The 23083-nt window shown below is 43.8% G+C and overlaps 1 protein-coding gene across 1 annotated transcript in view; it reads right to left on the bottom strand.

Annotated features, from left to right (window-relative positions):
* Positions 1-1124: 1124 nt before the first annotated feature.
* Positions 1125-23083, bottom strand: part of DDRGK1 (DDRGK domain containing 1) — a 38849-nt gene continuing 16890 nt past the window's right edge. Inside the window, exons 4-9 of the mRNA XM_066997071.1 lie at positions 22447-22548; positions 12331-12453; positions 10192-10230; positions 5760-5816; positions 4017-4065; positions 1125-2711 (exon numbers count right to left, since the gene is read on the bottom strand). Of these exons, the coding sequence (XP_066853172.1) occupies positions 2539-2711; positions 4017-4065; positions 5760-5816; positions 10192-10230; positions 12331-12453; positions 22447-22548 (543 nt within the window). The 3' untranslated portion in view covers positions 1125-2538. The remainder of the gene's footprint in view (positions 2712-4016; positions 4066-5759; positions 5817-10191; positions 10231-12330; positions 12454-22446; positions 22549-23083) is intronic.

Raw genomic sequence — 23083 nt, 5'->3', positions numbered from 1 at the left:
AAGCAGAGTACCTTGGAGCCCTTGCGCTAGTTCAGGGAAGAACACGGAGATGAATGCTGCATAATGCACGGGCAAAAATTAGGAGAAAATAGGGATCTGAGACCCTTCAGTACCTGCTCCCATTTTTCAAAGGGTGGACACTTCGAGAGGGCAGAAACCAGAGCGTTTGAAGTTTTACAAGCAGAAGACCCCAAATCTAAAGGAGTCGGTAGCACACGTTTTATTTTTGCTGTGATTTCCCTTAATTACAGTATTTTGCTGCTGTGCCCGACACGACAGAAGGGATCATGCTGATACAGATGAGTTTGGTGGCTGGCTTCTGTGCTTGACCCCGTAAAATTTTCCAGAAGCGCGTGGGCGGGATCAGCGTCCTGCCAGGATCAGGCAGCGGTCAGGATGAGTCCCTCTCGGGTTCTCCAGCAGCAGCAGCTCCCTGCAAGAGGGGTCGGGGCTGGTTCTGAGCGCCAAGGCCACCTCCTGCCATGGCCACGACCCCTGGGGTCTCCTCCAAGCTGGTGCCTGCAGGGATAAACGCCTTCCCTTTTAGGTGGTACCTCTCATCATGGGAGATATGATGAGAACCAAAAGAACGGGCTTGGTTTTGCTACCTTCCTTACCTCAAGTGCTTCACTTAGTATGGAAGCAATCCTTCAGAGCTCCAAATAGCTTAGGCAGTGGGCACTTCTGAGGTGCCTGCTATCAGACCACGAGCTTGGCTCACAGCACTTGGCTGTCTCATTGTTCATTTACCTGCTTTTAATCAGTCCTTCAGACCCGTCAATGAATCACAAGCAACCCTTTTGGCTGTGGCAGAGCTCTGTAAGACCCCAGTCCTGAAATAGTTTGGGTTATTTTTGCGTTAGAAGCTGCAGCTCTTGTCCCAGCTAAGACACAGAGGCGTGTAAACGGAGCCTGCGCGCTGCTCTCAGCAGGCAGCTGTCCTAGCACAGCAGAGGGAGTTTGCAGTGCCCGGTGAACACGGTGTTACTTGTTACACTCGCACAGACCGAGTGCCCTCTGGAAATCCCAGGGATTGAATGGAATACCTCTAGCCCTCCGCTGGCGCACACAAGTCTGTTGGCTGGCTCCTTTATCACGTTAAAAACAAGACAACTTCTCATCTCTGCAACTCTTTCAATAGCATTTATTTTACTACAAGAAAAGTTTAGGACAGAACAAAAAAAATCACGGCAAAATCAAATTTTTGGTTAATTAAGAGGCTTTACAAGCCTGCAATCAAGTAATCTCTCTGCTGGTGACTGTTGCACAACACAGTAATGACACCGATCTCTCGCATCAACGCGTGGTACTGTGACCGAGCTCTCCTGCACAGCATCACATCGAGCAGCAGTGCAGAGATTAAACAGGAAATGTGCTTCCTTCCATTGTTTTATTGCTATCTCATCTCACTGATAACATAGCTTTTAGTCTACTTAATTCACCTCTAAGTTTGGCAGTGACAAAGCCAGCTCCCCTGTCCTCCCCAATTACCGCATATCCACACAGATTCCGTTGAATACAGAAAAGAGAATTAGCAAAGCATCAATTAGGCTATTAAAAATAAATATTCTTATGCAAGAAACATACTGACATCTACAATTAAGATATTAATAATCGTTTACTTGTAACGTTAATTGCGTGACTCATCCTGCCTGAATTTTTATACATCCAAAACACAAAGGCCACGGAGCGGGGGTGTCTGAGGCCTTCAGACACACTGAGCTGGCTCTTACTCTGAAGGATGAATCATCGGAACCTGGTTGGTATCAGTAGAACTGTCCTGCACAATAAACGAGGCGAGTTAGCCTTTCCCTGGAGGTGTCTCTGTCTCTTGGCTACGGAAAAATAACACAGCTTGGCTGCAAGTAAACTTTTGACATCATGTAAACCAAACAAAACATTTACATAGCAAAGGCTTTCTGAAATAACCTCCAGAAGTTTTAAAAACAAAGCACTGCAGAAGGTTTTCGCATTTCAGTAAGAACGGAGACACGTGCGGTATTTTCTTTTTACTATATCCTTCCAACGTTGATGCAGAAGACAAAACCCACAAGACAAAATCCACAAGCCTCATCCCCACAGACCTACTGTTCCAGGCTGCGTTTGTCATCGCTGCAGTTATACAGCTCTGTGAGAGCAAAGCAAGCCTGCAGAATCCAGAATGCAATCGGAGCCAAATATATCATCAAATATATTTAAAATATATCTGAGACATCAGAATTTGGAAACAACAAGAAGTATGGGTACAGTCACATCACAGTGACTGCCAATATAAAGAAGGCAGGTACCAATTACTGATATCCCTGAGGTACGCGAGTGTTTAAGCCCCAAGTTCTTTGCTAGCTTCTGCTGCTCAAATTTTATGAGATCTAAAGAATCAAAAGCAAAATCTCCAATCAAGTCTTGCAGCTAATCTTTAAACAAAGCGTCCTGCCTCCAAACACTGCAGAGGGACTAGAGGGGTTCTTGCTTGCTTTTATTTATGTGGCTTATTCGTTAAAAGGTTAAACTCCCTCTGTATTTCCTCGTGTCACGATTTCATGCCACAGTTGGAGCAACAGCTTGGCTGTCAGGCTGGAGGTTGATCAGGGAATTGCTTGCTTGGACCAGCTCGGCGATGGAGACTCGCCCCCTCTGTTTGATATACTGAGCCACGGCAGCCATCTCCTCTGGCGTGATGTAGATGAACTTTCCTCTGTCATCAATCACACCTACAGGGGAAAGAAAGGACCTTGAAGTCAGCACTTTGGCTCCTCTCACTTCCCGACAGACATCAGTTACTTCTTTTTTGGAAGGGACGTTTGAAGTGCTGAGGCTGCATTTCATATCTAGGGCAGGCAGAACAGCATGCTAGCAGTCAGGCTTTTATTTCCTTCTCTATTGTTGGGCTTCTGAATGGGGCTTTGACAATACCTGAGTGCCTGGGTAAGAGTAATTTGGTTCAGCAAGTGATGCATTTTTTTTTCCACTGTGCGTAGCTAGCTGGGAGTATCGCAGCAGCTACTTCAGGTACGTTGCATTGGTGCTGACATTCCAGGCACAGGCAGCTTAAGGAAAAAAGCAAAGCAGGAGAGCCCAGGAGGAGATTCAGAGCCCATCCAGAGCCCAGCTCAGCCATTGCACCGTACCCTCTGAAAGCTCAGTTTCTGTATTTTGGTTGCTCCATCAGGAGTGAGAAGAGACCTCTCTGTTCTTAACACATTATGGGGTCAAATGTAAGGCAGGGAGGCTTATTGGCATGCCTTTTAGGCCACAATCATACCCAGCACAGCATACATCCTTATGTTTTGATTCACATCACTTCTAGGTCATTCAAATGGGTTTCCACAAGCACCCACCGAGATATTGTGGTCAAGGCTGGGAAACAACCATCAGGTAAGTGTTTGCATTGGCACCTCCACTACTTCATCCTCAGAAAGAAAAAGACCGACCAGCGATAAAAGTCTTCTTCAGACAGGGAGCTGCCCACGTGCTCAGTCCCTGCTTACATTCCGACTTTGATCGCGTAGGTCCGTGGCTAGGAACAAGCAATTCACTTCCTACAGCGCTCAGCTTTGGAGAGCTCTGCGGTGTTTGCATATCCCACAGCACGCCGTACCCCAGCACTGGCTTTGGCCACTGCATCTTTAAAACAGGCTTGCAAATTAAGTCCAAAACATCCAAATGATCCTTTCAAATTCAGACTTTGGAGGACAAAATTTGCAGCTGGCTGCTCAGTAACCCCCTAAGGCCTTCAGCAGGGCTTAAATAGTATGTGGAAGCCTTGTGCTGGCCCCAGAGCTGTTGGGAGCATTCACCCCCAACCTCTGTGAATCACACCACAGAAGCAATTACGTCTCATTTTAAACAGTTTCACATCTGCTGGACCAGGAATAACAACTATAGCTATTGATCAGGTCCTACAAGTATCCTGCAAAGTTTAAAACAGAAATCACACAGCGAGCCACAGTTAAGGCATTTTCTGCACCACCTATTCCACAGCTAAAATACACTCCCACTTGTGTTTTGGCTGTCACCTGTTAGAGTGCCATCTGCCATCAGGTCCTGGATTCTGTTAATTGCTTCCTGTTCAGGAGAGAAAAAGGAATAAACTGGTCAAGAGCAAGGCAGAAAACATTTCACACGTTCAGACAGACTAGAGAAGGCTGCTTACACTTAATTCCTCAGCATTAAACGCTCCAGTGAAGGACACACATCAGCGTTTCCACACAGATGGATATAGTAAGCCCTTTGTCAGAAATGGTTTGCTCTTAGAAGGATGATGTGAACCTCTGCTACTTGGGCTGTTCAAGTAACTTCTTTACCCTCAAAAGAGGCTTTTACCTCTAAATTTCCTGGCTGTATCAGGGCGAGGGGGGCTATGCACATCTTCCCACAGAAAGGCTGTACTGTGCCAATGCAACGTGCCAGTTCCACGGAATACTGTGATGTCCTCCCAGAACCTGGCTACACTCATTACATTCCAGAGCTTTTTATGTTGTTTTTTTTTTTTTCTGCTCCATTTCAGAGGAAAACTCTTCTACCAAGCCAAAGAGCGGTTTGTTTAATTTATCGCTGGGTTAACTCTCTGGTTACTCCAAGCCCGCAGTACCACTACACGTTAAACTGCTATCTAAGTTTGGATAAACTCTGTTTCTGCAGTTCTGCTTCTCTCACCCACTTGCATTTATGGGACTGCAGAAGCAAGTTATAATCCGGATTTCAACTTCAGCTGGCTCACTACATCTTAGAATGGCTCAGGTTGGGAGGGACCTCAAAGATCACCCAGTTCCAAACCCACTGCCGTAGGCAGGGATGCCACCCGCTAGATCAGGTTGCTCAGGGCCTCATCTAACCTGGCCTTGAACACCTCCAGGGATGGGGCATCCACAGCCTGTTCCAGTGCCTCACCACCCTCTGAGTGAAGAATTTCCTTCTAACCTTTAATCTAAGTCTCCGCTCTTTTAGTTTAAAACCATTCTCCCTTGCCCTGTCACTGTCTGACTGAGCAAATGAAGTTCTGGTATAGAAGAGAGGCAGGGTGTGCTTCAGCCTGGGCTTACAGCAGTGCCAGGGGCTGTGAAGGTGCACCCCAAGACCACATTTGGTACAGAACAGCAAAAAACACACTTAGAAATATGTTAAACGTGCTCAAATCAACTTAGACTAAGCCGCAACTATTCTTCAGAGTCAAAACACAACGTGGGGAGAAAACAGAAAGGAACCAGAGGGAAAAGAAAAAAAAAAAAGGATACAGATCTCACACCATGAGCTCACTTTGACAAGTTCTACATGGCGCAGAGAGGGTCAATGTTCTTAAGTAATGCACCAGAAGTTACAAATTCTTAAGTGTTCCACCAATACACAAGCAAGTGGAGAAAAACAGCTCCTACCTATTGACTGCATGCAAACATAACACGTCCGGTTACGCAGGCAGAATCTCAGTTTGCTTTACCTCTGCTCTTGATTCCCAATACCCTGAATTGCTCTTTTACTAGATTTGCAAAAATCTGTAAGCTCCGTTAGCCAACAAGCAGCTGTGCCAGAGGCAGACCGAGCACTTTTCACTAACATCCCGGTACGCCAGCAATCTCTTACTGGCTTGATGGTTCTCTGACAAATGGCCACATTTCCTGGGCTGGCTTTGCTGACCTGCACAAAAATCCAAGCATTTTCAGCGATGCCAGAACATTGCAGAGATGTTATCCTTAATTACCCACTTTCTCTCTTGTGCTTTTAAAGTCATTGCTTATAATTGCACCCCAAAAGGCAGTACTTACCTGTGTCCTTAAACCCAGATGTGAAGCTAAGTCCTCCAGCTGAATTACCTTTGTTTTCTAGGGAAACAAACAAGAGTTACATGCAGCTGATGAACTAGAGGGTTAGCATATCTCTTTCCTTTCAAATAAAAAATGCATTTAATGGACAAAGTAGAACCTGCCATTCTAACTAAATTTCCCCAGTGAGCACTTTTCTGTGGCAAAAACCTTTAAGATATATCACCGAAACCAGTCTGCTCCGTGGAAAGACTGGATGCTCTGACCCACTTCAGTGAAGGCTCAAATACATTTGCCAGGGCTCGTCCCGAACCTTTTCTTCCGTTCCAGGACATGGAAGCACAGGCGCATTAAGCAGCTCTGTTCTCCCTGCCCCTAAATTTCTCAACTACCACCTCTAACCCCCAGTGTGCTTTGGCAAGATCCCTTTTTGCTTGAGAAGTGTTTCAAAACCCCTCTTAAAACGATCACTGGTCTGTACCAGAGCGCACACAGAACTTCAGAGAGGACTGGCAATGTTAAATGCTTTAGTCTGTTTTACTAATGCCACGTGTATTAATGCCATAATCACCTTGCTAAGAAGCTGGTGAAGATATTGTTAAACTAGTCGGTGCTGGGAGAGTGCTGCTAGCCCACACGAGCAGCGTGATGGTGTCTGAGAACGAAGGCAGATGCAGAAACTGCAAATTCTCATTTTGCTTTTGAAAGAGGTTTCCTGCAGCCTTTCTCAGGCAGGAGCCAGTCACCAGGGCTCACATCTGGTTTTACGCTTCTCTGTAGCTCCAGAGAATTACAGAGAAAACACCTGGTGCACTCATCTGGAGCTACTTGGTTCCTGTTTTCTGGTCTGCAAAAAGGTTTAGAAACTCATCTGTTTTGTGCAGCACCGCTGTTTGTATGGACAAAGGATGCACTGTTGTTTGTAAGGAATTTGGGAAATATAAAACTTCTGAAGACCATTCAGTTAGCATTCTGGAGTGCATTCCTAAGAGCTGTACGCATAAAGCCACATTTACATTATTGGATGTAATGCTACAAATGGCAAACGCGTTTGTTTCTGATCTTGAGAGTACACTGGAAGGACACTGAAGGACTAAAGAGCCTGAAATAGATTAACCTTTTTTGTTAATGAAACCAGACAAAAAAAAAAAAGCCACACACAGACTTAGCAGTTGTGAAGTTTGATGCAGCCAAGCTAGAGAACTGAATACCATGGACTGAACACATGGACTTGGAACCAGTCCATGGAATTCAGTTCTCAGAGCTGGGAACTGCCAAGGTTCGTCACATCTTCTTTTAAAAGGGCAGGGGGTGCAAAGCCACATCAAAATGAGACAAACAGGATTTAAACCTTCGCTTCAAGATATTCACCCTCAGTGACCAAGTTCACTGGAAGCTTCCTACTACAGATCCTGCTGTGAATAAGAGACCAGAGGATGGGATGGAATCAGGATCCACTCCCCAGCCACTCTGAAATATAATGACATTATCAGGTCCCAAGCCAGCACAACACTTCACCACACACTCCACGTTTTAGAGACAGGCTTAACTTTCAGAGAGCAATATATAAAATGTCCATGCTTCACCAAATTCTTTTAACTTTAGGTGTGCTTCCACTGCTGTCTCCAGCAAGGTTGGAAACAGAGGAAGAACTCCCAGGATTAAGATGAAGAGAACTTTTTTCCTTATTTTGCAAGCAAAATTTTTGTTGGAGAAAAAAAAAAAGAAAAGGAAGGAGTAAAGCCTCTCAGTCCTTCTCTATCCATTTCAAACGCAGTGAACACAGAGCTTGGTGTTTTAATCTGCTGTCTATAATTCAAAAGCATTCAATGATACCCTGTCATGTCTTTAACCTCTGCCCACTTGTTTTTCTTTTTTGGGATGCTGAAATAGCTCACAGGTGTGTCACGTGCACCGCTGACTAAGACGGCCCCAACAGAAGGGAGACGTTCAGCTTTCAGAAGGGCAGAACGGGGGGCTTCAATCCTTTCGGTGCCTCTGAGAAAAATCCCTTTTAAAGCAATCCCGCAAGGCAGAGCTGGAGAAAAGAGACTGCATCTCACTCCGAACACCTTTAAGAATGAAGCATGAGGTGAGCTACCTCCAGCCAGTAATATCAGTGAAACAGATTATTCTACAGAAAGGGCTAAATCCAATTTTATTTTTTAAAATGCCAATTGCTCTTTCAATTCTCTAAGTTTCAGACTGCTACTAGCAGCTTCGCTCTGCTTCTTGATAACAGGTCAATAGTTTCTGGGAATAGAACAGAAGATGGGGGCAATGCAGAGCCTATGCATTAAGCATACTTTCAAGATTAAAAAAAGTAATAAAACTTGTAAAAGAAAGTGATGCCCCAGTTCTACAACTGATTTCTACATAGGAAGCCAGGTGTTGAAGTGCTTCTGAATTTGGTTCTTCGGCACAGGCTTAATTTCTCTGACGTCAAGTAAAAGTGACTAATATAAAACTATACATGTGCTTAAACGCTGAACTGAGACTTTGTGACTAATCTGTTCCAGCCATTATAGCCACCGGGGCAACGTGCAGAACGAGAGCCTATTGTGTGATCCCTTGGAAACCCTTCCAGTTTTAGTGGGAGATCCCAAGGGACACCGAAATAACCTATTGTTCCACCTGCTGTTATCTCAGGGCAGCTTGTTTGTGAGTCAAGAGCAGCACGATTTCGTTAATCCAGGGTTTGGTAGTGTCTCAAAAGCCATAGAAGGGAACGTGCGACTGGGATCACCCCATACCATGTAGTCCATTTCCACAGTAAGGGACTGAAACAGAGGATGTCTCAGCAAACACGGCTGCTTCCAGGTTCCCCTCTCTTTCAAAGAAATCTCTCTGGAGTACTGGAACCACTGCATGGCTCCAAAATGAAGTGTACTGATGGCTCACTTTCACTTTATGGCTTTAATTAGGCTCTTTAAAGAGCTTTTCCAGGCTATCCTCAGCCATCTCACCTGCACTTCGTGGCGTTTCTGGTCTGAGTGACTGGCTTATGCTGGGGATGCAGTTAGTTATCAGGGGCTATTTCTGTTTGGGCTGCAGCAATGAAGATGTGTCCTAACTGAGTGCTGCTGGCTTATACATTTCCAAATTACCACCAGAGATCACGTATGATCAGAAAGCATTCGCCAGAAGTTATTTTGACACCTACCTGGTCTGGTGGGAGGTGTCCCTGCCCGTGGCAGGGGGGTTGGAATCAGATAATCTTTAAGGTCCCTTCCAACCCACACCATTCTATAGATTCTGTGAAACGAACACAGCCTCCCACTGTGGCCCTGTGGTGATGGGATATACCAAAAATCCCAATCACAGACAAGGCAGAGAGCAGCACAGCAGAAGATGCTTGCAGTAGAGCTTTGTGGTAACCCTGGAACCATCAAGGCATTTTCCGGACTTGGAGAGCAATCACTCAAATTGACTCCTGGTGTAAAACTAACAGGAGACACACGCATGTCTGCAACTCCGAGTCCTTGCTGGGGTAGTGGAGATGCAAAACCAGCCCAGAAAGCGGGGTTCTGGGTTAACAGAATGGTTAGGAGGTCGCTGAGTATGTGGGAGATTTGCTTACTGTGAAACTTTTCACACACTTGCAATATGTTCTCAGACAAGAGTCCAGTTTCCAATAAAGGCCAAAAGGGACTAATTAGGACAAAAGATTTGCATGACTTTTGTTAGACTAAGAGTAGAAAAGCACATTTGAATTTTGATATACCGATAGTGGAGAAGAAGAATTTGTTACAGATCAAAAGTGGAAAACCTCATGAACACATCACAGGTCTTAAATAACCAACCATGTAATATCAGGAGAGGTAGACTAAAACATACCCTGTTAAAAACAAGTGATCTTTTCCTTAAACACCCCTAAAAAAAAAAAATCAAGACAGCGTTGTAATTTGCACAAATAAAAGCGAGAAAAGAAACCACGCAGAAGGTTTGAGTGACCTTTACAATGCCAGTGTTTTAAACAAACACATCCTGCCTGGCAGGCCACATGCTGGCACAGCAATTCTCATTCATGCTGAGCAGAGATGTGGAGATTGCTTTCTAAATCAGTAGCTGATATTCACAAACAAGAAGCTCAAACGTCCCAAATCCCACTCAACAGCAAACGTTTCTGTTCATAAACTCTGAGGGTGACCCGCCAGGTGCAGAGTTCATGCACACCTACCTTATGAATCAGGGTAAGAGCTACAATCTTGCCCCCAAAAGCCAAGACAAAGCTATAATTGTATGTCGTGTTTGCAATGATGGAACACATTCATGCATGATTAAGTAAATAATGAAGGTTTTATCTAAGGCATCACTTTTGTTACTTGTTGAATATTTAAGTATATCGAAGAGGAAGTAAAGATTTCTCTTTTCTGCAAGTCAGCTCTTTGACACAGCTATTTCACATATGGAAGGTGGAGAAAGACCAACTTACCTTAACAAACTCGAGAAATTCCATTAGAAAGCTGCGAGACTGGATACAGCAAGGAAAACAATTGTTACTTTAAATTCATAAACGTTAAATGCATCACAAACTTGCGTAGCACAAATATTATAAAAGCGTTTAGCATGCACACTTCTAAAGTTTTTACAAAAACACACAGAGAAGGAGATTCTGAAATGGGGAAAAAACAGATTTAATCTTAACTAGGAATATGTGATAGGTATTTTCTAAGCCAGAACATGGCTCAAGCACAATTTGTGTTTAAGGCTTTTCTGAAAGGAAGGAAATCCTGGAATCTTTTATTCTTTACATCATACATACCCTGAAATAACCACATCTGGGTGAGTCTGCGCATCGTGTATTAAGTTACATACACACACCGAGGACATTTTGTACAGTTTTGTAAAGTACAGAGTGATTCAGGAGATGGCTCAGGCAGATGGTCAAGTGTAGCACACAGCTGCACAGCACATGTGGAAGCTCGAGCCCTTTTCAAAGCTATGCACCTGAAATCCGGTATTTTAATAGAAGTGGCTCAATTTTCAAAGGCAGTGCAAACAATGTGCATTTCAGCTAACAGGAGATCAGCTTACTCTGCAACCCTGGAAATCAATCAGCCTTAATTAACTGCTTAACTCTGGGCTCAGGCCCTTAACTTCAAGCAGGGGTTTCGGCAGGCTGCCCTCAACCCCACATGGCAGAGTTTGTAACAGGACACCAGAATGCCTCCGTGCATCATCAGCCACAAGACAGAAGGACGGCTTGGCATCTTTCAAGGGCGGATGTCTCCAAATAACTATGTACCTGTGATTGTTTCTGAAGATGACTTTCAAATTGCCTGCTATTAAAGTTCTACCTCCCCACCCTTACCAAAGATATCTTATGTTGAGATCCGTGCATCAACTGCCTCCCAGGCTCTTCTGAGCCAGGAACACCCTTCCCTGCTCCCACATATTGAAAAATTAATTTCTCCTTGTCTGTGCTCACACAGTTGCCTGTCAATAGACGCTTTCTAGCTTCCTAACCTGGTTTTGAAGGGATTTTCAATAGCAAGATACAACTTCTCAGTGTTAATCCCAGCACGATGGAGGAATTTCTGCTAAAAGGAAGGGTTCCTCAGGGAGAACATACATCTAATCTAAGGTCAAGGTGTTCTGATGAATTACAAGCACCTTGGCCCAAAGCCACTCCCAGTCATGCTAAGTGCAAATCTACTCAGTTCAAAAGGGGCACTTGAACAGAGGAGCAAGGGGAACAAACACACAGGACCCCGGAAAAAAAAAGTTACCCATCATGAAATCTACAGAATGGTTCCAATCTGACAGCTGCCACCCAAGAGCCATTTCAGCATTTGACAGCAATTAAAATTAGTCTAACGTGTTTTTTTCTCAGCAGACTAAGAACACTGCCTCCCACAACAGAACCTTTTCAAGCTTGCAGTGCTATTATGTCAAGTATCACATTTCAACCACCATCCCCAGCAGCTCGCCTGCAGGCAGCCACAGGAGGAGCAGGCTAGAACATTATGCAGACTTCGAAACACTATCAAAAACAACAATCACTTGCAACACCAAACGTACGGCTTTCCAGTGGAAAACCCACAGGCACTTAGTCTGTGTCCTGCAATTTCTCTTACCAGGAGTGTTACAAGACAAGTTTTGTCTCAGTTTGATTTTTTTCATTTCATTTTGCAGCAGCTCTGCTCCTCCAGAAAATAACACCAAAACCCTAACAATTTCCCTGAAGATATGTGGACAAGTTTAGCCCTGCTTTCACCTGGCTCACCAGCACATGGTACATGGGTAGGGCAGAGCTGACGACAGCAAGTAAGGATGTCTGACTCCTGGGATGAGTTTTATTTCAGTCCTTACACAAAGGGAGGAGAGGACTCATTTCCAGAGACATGCACTTGCAATGTCTCTTGCAATTGCACTCTAACTGGCAGCCTGGAATGAGGAACTGTAGCATTCCCCAGGAAATACTCCAGGTTAACATGTACCATCTACACAGCTTAACTTTTAAAAGCAAAAACATTTGGTTTGATCCCATTTTACCAGAGGCAGAATGTAGTAAGGACAATCCAAGTCTAAAAAGACAAAGGAAACTGCAGTAACAGACTAACGTACATACCTCTTCCTCTGTCATTTTTTCTTCCACCCCTTCCTCTTCAACTACAAAACTCTCCTTCAGCTTCAGGTACTCTTCGTACTCTCTCTTCTCCTCTTCTTCTTTCGCCTTCCTTTTCTCCTCTTCCTGGACAGAAAAGATGACAAGTGGTCAGTTTGCTCCTCCCCAAAGGAGGTTTAGCTCTAAGTACAGGAGCATCTCCTTTATCTGCAGCCTGGTTGCACTACGACAGGCAGAAAAAAAGCTTCTAGAATGCATCCAGGTTCTCCCTCGATGGCATCATTAAATTCACAAGGTGCTCTGCCACTCTTAAGACAGAAGGCATGTGACATGGTGGTGTAAGCTTGCACAGAATACACCTAGGCTGGCTCTTAACAGGTCTAACATGGGGAAAAAAACCACTCTTATATAGCAAACTGTTGTCTTAATTTGCATGAACACGTTTCTTCTGCAGCTCCCGTGACAGGAAGTTCCTGCCCCTAAATGTACTTTGATGCAACATCCACGTTTTCAGTAACTAGCCCCAATTCTGCTCTGAGATGACTGGTGTCCCACGGGAGGGATCACAAAGAGCAGCGGAGTTACACTGGTGCCCACTTGTGTGTGTGAAGTAAGAGTTTTAGGGTAATCCCTAAAGACATGCAAGCAAGGTATGTAAAGAACTGTAGCAATTGTTTTGTACCTAGGGAGAAAGATATGATTGCATTAAAAAATAAAGAGGTTATTTTACAAGTTTGACTGTTAATCAAAGCCTACAGGCTCCACTTTTAGTTATGTGCAATAAAAATGCTTTCGGTTACCTAAACTGAGAAAAATGTCAAAGTCTTCATAATCATGTGCAAAAAAAAAAATAAAATTGCTGACCCAGAAAACTCTAAGCCCCAAACCAGTGAAATGGCGATGCATACTAGGCAATGTAGAAGGAGTCACTCATCCACAGCCAAACTGCAATGTAAAGTTTTTAATGTGATAGGTTACTTAAAAAGTATGTCGGATAAGAACAGGATTTGATTTGGGGCTCATCAGTTTGCAGCGTTCTATGATTTTCTTTCAAAGTTTCTTTTGCTAGTCTCAAAAACTTACACATTTATCTTCACCCAGAAGGAAAAGGTTTCCTTACATGAGTTTCTTCTGCAGAGCAATTTATGTTTGTGCAGCACACAGGACAATGAGATCCCAGCTCCACCAGCCTCTGCCTGCTATCACATCGCAGAGGATGGATTAATACCTAGAAACGTGAATTCTTCGAGTTTCAGCGACAGCCTCTGTGCTTTCCTTTACTATCAGCACAGGAATCGATCTGCTAAAGAACAACTGTATTGATTCCTAAACACTTGTCACGCTGCATCTTTGACACTAATATGGTAATTGCTTCCCTAAATGGCTCGAAAGCAAACACTTGTTCCATTAAAACAGGAAGAGACAGGAACAGGTCATCAAGTATACTGAAAAATGTCTGTATTGAAAAAGAGACTGTGTAAAGCCAGAACCCAGCAGGATATCAGAAATAGGCACGGGAGTGTGGCTCTTCAATTAAAACTGCAGAGAAAGTATATTAAGTCCCAATCACATTTAACCAAACTCCTAAGAAGTTACAAAAAGGAATGTCAACAACTTTCAAGGATAAGAAAAGCAGGACTAAGAGGATCTTACTGTATCTGAAAAGTCAAAGCCGTTTTTAACCTCTATCTCATCGGAAAAAAAAATAAATTACAGATCTGAGGAAGCTCTTGAGACAAAACGAGACCATTTTCTGGGTCATTCATCACCATAATGATTATTAGCAAAAGCCCAGCAGTAATTTTTTCCTTGCATTACAGGTGCCAAGAACAACATAACTGCATTTCATTTGGAAGCGACAGCAATTGTTCTTTCTTGTAAGTACATCAAATTGAATCTTGATCCTGGAAATACGAGAATAAGGTTCTTCCCCCCGTCTATTACAGAAGTTGTGATTTAACGTGATTTGAAATGAGAAAAAAATGGCAAAAATTGAAAAGTGCTCGGCCAAATAACTTCTAGATAGGTCTATGAAAAAAAATTTAAAAAGACAATGTCTGATTTACAACAGAGCAACAACTGAGCACTATTTTCCTGTTTGGAAGGTCTAACAACAAACAAACAAGACCCATTCCCACCTTCCTTACCTGCTTGAAGGTAACCTTAACCTTAATTTTTTTTCAAAGCATACCTGCACGCTCATATCAGTAATCCCATTTTCAACACACACTTGTAGGTGTGCCTGCTGTGAGACCGGCAAAGCACTCAGCTACCAGTCCTGCATTTGCGGTTTCCTTAAAAGCCCAAATCAGTCTGTTTTCCAGATCCTAAATTTTCATACTGTGATCAGCAGTGTGTCTCCAGGTGGTCTGCAACACTGCTTTGATAGCTACAGCATGTCAGCCCTCCGAGCCTCGTGGTTCCTGCTGGTGGTAGAGGCCTCCATAACGCTAAGTATTTCCAGAAGCTTTTTCATCAACCAGCTCAAAACCCAGCCACTCCCTGCACTGCCTCACGTACCTTATTGCCTAAACTGAACCACGATTCGAGCTACAGAATGAAAAGGCTTTAGCCAACCTGTAAACTGGTTCAAAGCAAAAGGAGAGATGACTTTGTACAACTGCACTGGGAAAAGCAACCAGCAGCAGCAGCGGGAGCTGGGCAGGGGGAACCCTGCTGAAACCCTGTTAGCAGGACAGGGTTAGTCTGTTAGCAGGACATTTAGCTAGTTTTTCCACCATCACACTTGGGCATGTGAGAGACTGCTAGGCATACAGCAGCTACATGCAAGGTGTAGGGTCAAATTCACACAGGTTGCATTCCCATGAAAAACAACCTGTGGGTTATGCATAAACCCCCAGAAACACTCTGAGCCTACTGATTAAGCAGATCCCGTGTATGGCTTCATGCAAGTCATACGGGGGCTCTCAGCTCCGATATGAATTTAAAAAAACCCACATCTTTACTCGTCAGGTTTCTTTGCCCCTCCCCACTCTAATTTCATATTAACTGTGGTGGAGTTAAGTGGTAATGCATGTGTGCTTAGGGGAGAGAGAATAGCTGGGCCACCTCCCTTCGGTGATGGGTGGGGTGCTGGGGAAATCCCAGCAGCACGGAAATTTGGTAACTGCTGATGCTCACCTTCAGCTGCCCGCTTTTTTTTTTTTTTTTGAAGCACGTTCGTTTCTGTCCTCACCCACCTAAACCTTACCCAAACTGGGGGCCTGCCACAGCGTGGATTTGTTTTCGATCGGTTTTACTGTAACGCACCTGAAGGACAAACTCTTCCACTCTGATCACGTCTTTATTAGAAGGAGGGGAAAAAAAAAAAAAGAAAAGGGAATCACTCAAATATTTCCTCCTCCTCTGCTTTCTCTGACCAAACAGCCACATTATCAATCACTACTGGACCAACTCTGCCTGCTTGCTGTGAGTCTCACCTGACACCTTGCATGGCACAGACCCAGCTTCCCAAGTCCCACACGGCCTGTGGATCTCTGGCACTTTGGGAGACACTTTTCAACGCCCTTCTTACACCAGATGTGGTCAGCTCTGACTTCCCACTGCACCCTGTCCTTCCACTGCTCTGCAGGTTCCCTCTGTTCCCCCTGCCCACGGAGGACCTGGGTTTGCCATGAGGCTCCTTTCAGATCGTTGCCTTCCTTCCACCTCTTACCTTGAGCTCAGTGATCATCTCAGTGACATCGAAAACATCAGTTGTGCCAACTGCACGAGATCCCAGCCTTCTATCAGCTGAAACCCAGAGGAACTTGAAAACTTTTTCACACTTTTAGCTGGAAGCACCTGGCTCTTGGGACCACAAAGCCTGCTGGATCCTGGGAATGCTTCCTGAGCAACCGTCCTGTTTGGGCTGGCTGAGGGGTTACAGCCTTTGAAGGTTTATCACGCATTACTGTTTTTAACAAAGGGTGAGGACCCTTACAGTACTGTCCAGCAGGAAGATATTGGACCAGCTGCTAGCTTTCAAGGCAGTAACCCATTTAAGGTGACACCGGCACTAAGCAATATCGGCCTGTATGGTAAGTAGCTTTTCTGAGAGCTTCGCCTAAGCAGCTTTCCCTGAGAGCAAACTGCTGGTTGTGTGCTGCACCACGGCTCCTCCAAATCAGATAAAGGGCCAAGCTGCTGACAAACACATCGTTTATAGGCAGCTTATTCTACTGCTAGGTGGAAGAGATCTCGCTGTGAGTTAGGAAGGTAGAGCAGACACTGGACTCTCCTCAGTCACCAACTGCTATCAATTGTTCCTTCTCTGCAGCTGTTTTCTTACAGGCAGAATGAGGGAAAGCACATCGGTTCCTATGCCAAATGCTCTGAGGTTCACGGACCAAAGAAACCCCCCTCATTTAACATCCAGTTCTTGTGCTGTTAGTGCAGGTCCTGCAGGAAGCAAACAGGGACTTTACAAGTAAATGATATGACACAGCAGATTGATTTCTGAGATTCCTCCCCCTTGCCACTTTTCAGACAGAAAATAAAACCTTTAGAAAGGCAGAATAAGCGTTTCTACCAGTCCTCATCCCACCAAAATCAGAGCAGAGAGAGTCTGCTGCAAGCTTTTCATTTTGTACTAATAAAGAAGTTAATTTTCAGGAAAGCGTGTGAACTGATGCTTCAGCTGAAGCTCAGTCGTTTCCACCAGCCTCCAGAACCATGCTGGTTGTGGATGAGGAGGGGACTGAAATGCCAACCAGTTAGTGAAAGCCTCTGCTGAGAAGCACACACACCTTGATGTTCACATAATACTACACAGAATAAAAAAATCCAACATTTTGAAACTTGGTACCCGTTCTTACACGATTAAATGTCAAATCAAAGAGTTGAAACTTCGGGGTCTTAGTCTCCAAAAGCTCCAGCAGCACCCTTGGGATCATTAGCCGATCCTCCATTCCTGCAGCTTTGAAGATCCAGCCCATTTTTATTTAGGTACTTAAATGCAAAGCAGAAAGCCTAAACGAGGTTTCCTGACTCTGGAAACTCTGGGCACAGCTGTGCTTGAGCAACACAGACCTTGTTTTAATAAAACAGTGAACAAACACCAGACCCCACTCCCACTGTGGCCTTTTATTTCACAACCACCGATAGCTTGCTCAGTGGAAGATCGGCAGTTTCTCTACTGTATCAAGCTGTGTTTCAAGAGCAGTTCACACTGCAACGGATTTGCAGACAGCACACCCTGTGCAATGCTGCATTTTAATATAGAAGAGAGCACCACGAGCCTTGCATCTGCATAAGCAGTTTCCTTAGCAGAGCAAAGGTAGGCTGAGGGAGTAAAATCTACAAAAATCCCTGTGCACAGGAAAAAAAAAAAGCTCTTAGGCGAGCAATATGCGAGGCTTTGTATAGAGACACTGTTTTGCAACATCAGAGGAAGTTCGCTCTCATTGATAAGGTGTCGGTTGGTAAACCATCTCACCACTAAAAAACTCCAAGAGTGAAAGGGAAATCCCCAGGGTAAAGCAGAGCTGAAGCAAATGCCAATTATAAAGGAGCTTCCTCGCATGCATAGCCAATCAGGTCAGCAGAACACTGGAAAGGAAACTTGAATTTAAAAATATATTATCTGGTCCGCAACGCTGGAGCCAAGGGGCAACCACATTTTATTTATATGTGCATACAAATATATTTGAATAGAACCAGGGAGTTATTTTTCTCAAGAATATGTAAGATTTTAGCCCCCGTAGCCCCCCTGAAGCTATAGTTCCCACTTGCACATTGTTGCGTGGAACTGCCCCAAAATAATTGGAGAGAGGTGTCTGTTTGCATATAGAGGAAAGTGGGTTTTCATCTGACCTGAGAATTCATTATTTCCACTAGACTCCATGTCTCAAACCATTGCGTGGGATGCATGTGAAAGGGTTAACAGTCCCAGTGACTTTATCAAAGATCAACACTGGGGGATTTCTACAAGATCTACACCATGATTTTGTATCCTCCTCTGTTTGGCTTCCCTCTGACAAACTTTTAGGCAGCGTTTAACGGGGCAGGAATAACGCAGTGCTGCTGGATAGGTTTCAGCCATTAGTTTAAGGGTGCAGCTGAGAGGAAACTCTCCTTGACACAAAGCCAACCTCAGCGTTCACAGAAGTTAGCAAAATTTGGGTAACAGCTCCTGGGAGAGAGGTTGGGGGAAAAAAACACAACATTTAACTGAAGTTTAGCTAACAAAGCTGTTTGGAGACTGGATGCTCATCACTTAAGTTCTCTTGTAAATACAGTAACTAAATTTATTTGTATTTAAATTAAATAAAGCCTAGCCACCAAATTTATGTGAAAGCCTGAATTCCAACCTTCGAATGTGCAGCAGGAGAACATGGCCAATTCATGCAGTTAAGACATTTATTCTGGAAGTCTTAAGCCCTCATCCTTGGTCCTAATACATTTCCTGAAGTGCAGGAGAATAAAGAAATAAAAACTACGAACAGATTTCCTGCTGTCACTATACCTGCAGAAATAACCTGATGTACTGGAAAAAGAAAGGGAAAAATAATGAAGCCATCTGACAACCGTAACATTTCTCAGACAAACTTCAGTAATAAACTCTAAATTTCTGGTGCTCCGTGGGATTATGTGAACTACAGAAATGTCAGGAACCAAGCTGCCTCCAAGATCGTAGTCAGCTACCGTCTGTTTTGTAATTTCATGACTATCAATCACCACTCGAGCTACCTTTCGTCACTTTGCCTTTCCATCTTAAAACTTATCTAGAGGAATAGTTGCATCACATGCACAGTCCACAAGAGATTACTGGGGACAAAATGTTAGCTGTGGAAATGACGAATCTTTTCTCTAGCGGAATGTACGAATGACAGTTCATTCCACATATTCCACAAAAACAAACAAAAACCCCAACGATCCCTCGTCCTCTTATGTGGGCCTGGAATAGAAAGGCAGCATCTTTTACACCATACAATCAGTTTGCAACAAGATTTTAAAGATAAAATGTTATGATCATAAAGACAGGCTGTGCTTACACATGCAGAAATCAAGTATCTATTAGTTCATTTTCCCTCCTATCACTAAGTGAAGTCTCCGGCACTGAAGTCTTGTTATTACCACGCTCCCTGTAAGATTGCTTTCGGGGCTGACTGAAGCAGGAACTCAAGCAACACAGCCTCAACACGTACACGTCTTGAATTGTTCTGCTTCCTGTTAAGGACTCAGATGAAGACAGACTTAAAAAAAATTAGAAAACAGTTGAGGAAGAGTATTAAATATTGTCAGAGACATTTACTTTGATCCGCACTGGAAATGGATTATCAACCTTAGACCCAGGCGAAAAATAATTACAATTGCATACACTTTTACAGAGTAGCAGAATAACATTTGTGATGTAGCCTGGTGGGTTGGTTTGCTGCTCTGATAAAAATTACTGGGGAGAAAGACACTACCCAGAAAAAAAAAAAAGTTAAAATTATAGAATTTAAGTAGCCACGGAAGCCATCACCTAAAGTGTTTTAGTACAGTTTTTATCAGGAATATTGAAAATAAAAACCAAAACAAATGACATTTTTCTCATTCAACCAAAATAAATTACTCAGCCCTAAACCGAACAGAAGGCAACTAAAAAAAAAAGTTAAATATGTTAATAAGCACTTTCTGTGTGAAAAGATCTCTACCTAGTTAGAATCGCGCCCTTATTTGCAACTCAACTCCTCAACCATGGCTGACTGATCCTGATCAGCCAGCTGCACTGCTAAACCCTAGGCCAAACTTGGAGGGAATCACCAGGATAGCATCTTTGTCCTGGGCTACAGCCCACTTGGAACAGGTTGTCCAAGCTCAACTGCTATTTGATCAGTAATTCCCCTGCCTCGCTGGCTGCCACTGAAAGGAACTGACCTCTTGTTGGCCTCCTCTAAATGAAGTGACACTGCAGCAATGCTAGCACCCAGCCAGGGTGCCCTCCTGATTCCCTCCGGAGCATTGGGCTCTTCTAGTTTATTTCAACCAACTCTTCAGGGTTTCAGGGATAGTAAATTCCTAAAATCTTACGAAAAATAATTTAGAAAGTCAGGGAGCTGGGTGGGGACAAAGCACTTAAGGATACGCTGCTAGAGGAAGACTTGCCATCTGAGTTCTTTCTTATGCTCTGGCCTGCAGGATGGACAAGTCCCACAGCAAGCAGGATGTGCAACAGATGGGTGCTTTATACGCAGCCAGAGCTCGTCTTGTCTCTTTCTGTGCTGGAAGTATAAGGGGGGAAAACGGGAAGGTTTAAGAGAAAAGGAGAGTGGTCACATGGACCACAAGGCAGAAGCTGGTGCTATCAAATTGCACGAGCAGGGGAAAAGCAGGAGACAGAGATCCACAGGAAGCCAGGCCTGATGGTTCTGTGTCACAAAACAGCTCAGCTACGCACAGCAGTGGCTCAGACTAGCCAAGATGAGTTATCCAACCTCAGGGTTACGCCTTGGCCACTGCCAGATACTTCTGAACTGGTACATCTTTCCTTAGAACTGCAGTTTTGGTCCTCTGGAATTTTCTTTAAGTTTTTTAAGCCAAAGTCTTGGACCCTGTTATGTACCCTGGTGTTGTAGAACTGACATTCTCCTCATACAAATCAATTGCTGAAATTTGGGAGCCTTCTATTGATGAAAAGGGAACAAGACAGAGTTCAAGAAATAAAAGATTTTTTGGAGAATAACCAGAGTAAAATGTCCCTTGAAAAAATAGATCGTATCTATGCGATCTTTCATATGTGCATAACGTACGGAAAAAAGATTGTTAAAAAATGTCTTTATCCCTCAACAGAAGGGAAAAATGTCTTTTCTTCTTTTAAAATGTTATCAACAACCCACCCCACTTATACAATTCCTGCTTAGAACAAGTTAAAATAAATCTGCTCACAACACAGCACAGACAGATCTCCATTCACATGTAAGTATCATGGAGAATTCACACTGAAAGCTGGCAGCCCCACTCCCCTGGGAAAGCAACTGTTCAGCACAGAACACCTTGGTCCTCGCCTCCAGAAGCGCTCTGCAGAGCTACCACACAACTTGCTCAAGCAGCAAGGAGCACAAAGCTCCTTCCTAGTTCTCAGCCAGTAGCACTGATGCCTAGAATACACAAAGCAGCTTTGAAACAGGTTTGCCACCCCCACTGATGAAGATATTTAACAAAAGTACTTCAGTCGCACAGGATCTGTTTTTCTGGGTCACTCCTGCTAACACACACCTTGACATACGCACAGCTTAGAAATCTTTAATTGTGAAGTGCATGCAAATGTGTTTAATTAGAATAAAATTGTATAATTTTACATGACAGTTGCAAAATCGGTTGCTAGCGTCTTTCGCTTTCTGCCCTGCTGGTTACAGCTGTCAGGCAGGCAGAGCTAACGAGCATCAGCAACCGGCACAAGTTGCAACATGAGAAACTTTATCACGGGTGTAATCAAATACTGCAAGCGGGGCCCTGCATGCTTGAGAAACCTCCATCCGTGGAGGCATTCAAAGCTTGGCTGGACAAGGTTCTGAGCGACCTGCTGTGACTGGACATCACTGGAGCAGGAGGACAGACCACAGCACCTCCAGAGGTCCCCTCCTACCTGTGCTATTCTACGATTCTGATACCCACGCTTCTATCAGTCACCAAGCTGGCACCCCCGGAACTTCTCCTGCAGTTTGATGCAACTCCTTTCTTCATATATTCGCCCTGAGACAGATCCCAGACAGACCAACAGCCAATTTTAACAGCTATGTTTGTCAACGTAACACGTTGACCACCGAATCTGCCACTATGGCATACAGCTGCAGCAGGCAGGCTGCTGGATCCACTGCCAGGAGAACGGGTTTCGTTTTGCCCTAGCCTCGACTGCGGGCGAGTCCTCGCTGCTACACGTGTGTACTGGTGTTTGGAGCGGGGGCTTTCACTTCTGCCAAGCACCTGGCGGAGCAACGCTAGGACCTAACAGCTGAACTCACCGAGCATTACTGCAATTCATATAAAACGGAGCAATAATAAAAAAAAAACTAATAAAAGATGTATGCAATAGTATTGAAAACCAAAGGGAATTCTGATTAGAGAATTTACAGAGAAGCAATCTCAAAGACCAACTTGGTTAGAATTTCCATCTATAAATACAACCAATCCCACCTGTCGCTCTTCCTCGAGACGTATTCTCTCCTCTTCTTTCCGCCTTTCCTCCTCTCTCTTTGACTCAAGTTTTTTCCGTTCCTCTCGCTCTGCTTCTTCAGCCTTAAAAAAAAAAAAGTAGCGTTATGCAAGAGAAGCTTTAATCCTCCTGAATATAGATTTTGTAATTTCATATTGTGAGACCATGGGGAGTTTTCTCACTATCTTCCTGTATGTATCTTCCAGAATTAAAAAAACTAATAAAACAAGTAATTATGATTTAACTTCTTTTCCCCCTAGACCTTCAAAATACTTAATATTGTATAAGTTTTAAAATTACCCTTACATTACCTGCTTCTCAATAAGCATTTTCAAGCTGGGTACATGCATATGAAATTATTTGTATAGAGATATGAGGGAATGACACAACTTTTCCCTTAAAATTTAGTTACAATAGACTTTACAGTGAAGAAAAAAAGAAACAATAGACTTTACAGTGAAGAAAAAAAGGAGAGTGGGATAATCTATAAAACCAAATACATTCAAACTTTTATCATTAACCTGGGAGAATCCCTGAAAGAAGATGTCTTGAAATCATTTTACTATTATTTTAAACCAAACCTAGCAAAGACAGGTGGTTTTTTTTTTTTTTTTTAAA

This window comes from Anser cygnoides, chromosome 4, assembly GCF_040182565.1.
Source record: "Anser cygnoides isolate HZ-2024a breed goose chromosome 4, Taihu_goose_T2T_genome, whole genome shotgun sequence".
NCBI lineage: Eukaryota > Metazoa > Chordata > Aves > Anseriformes > Anatidae > Anser > Anser cygnoides.
The sequence above is the reverse complement of the archived record's forward strand: the minus strand, read 5'-3'. Positions and strand labels throughout refer to the sequence as shown.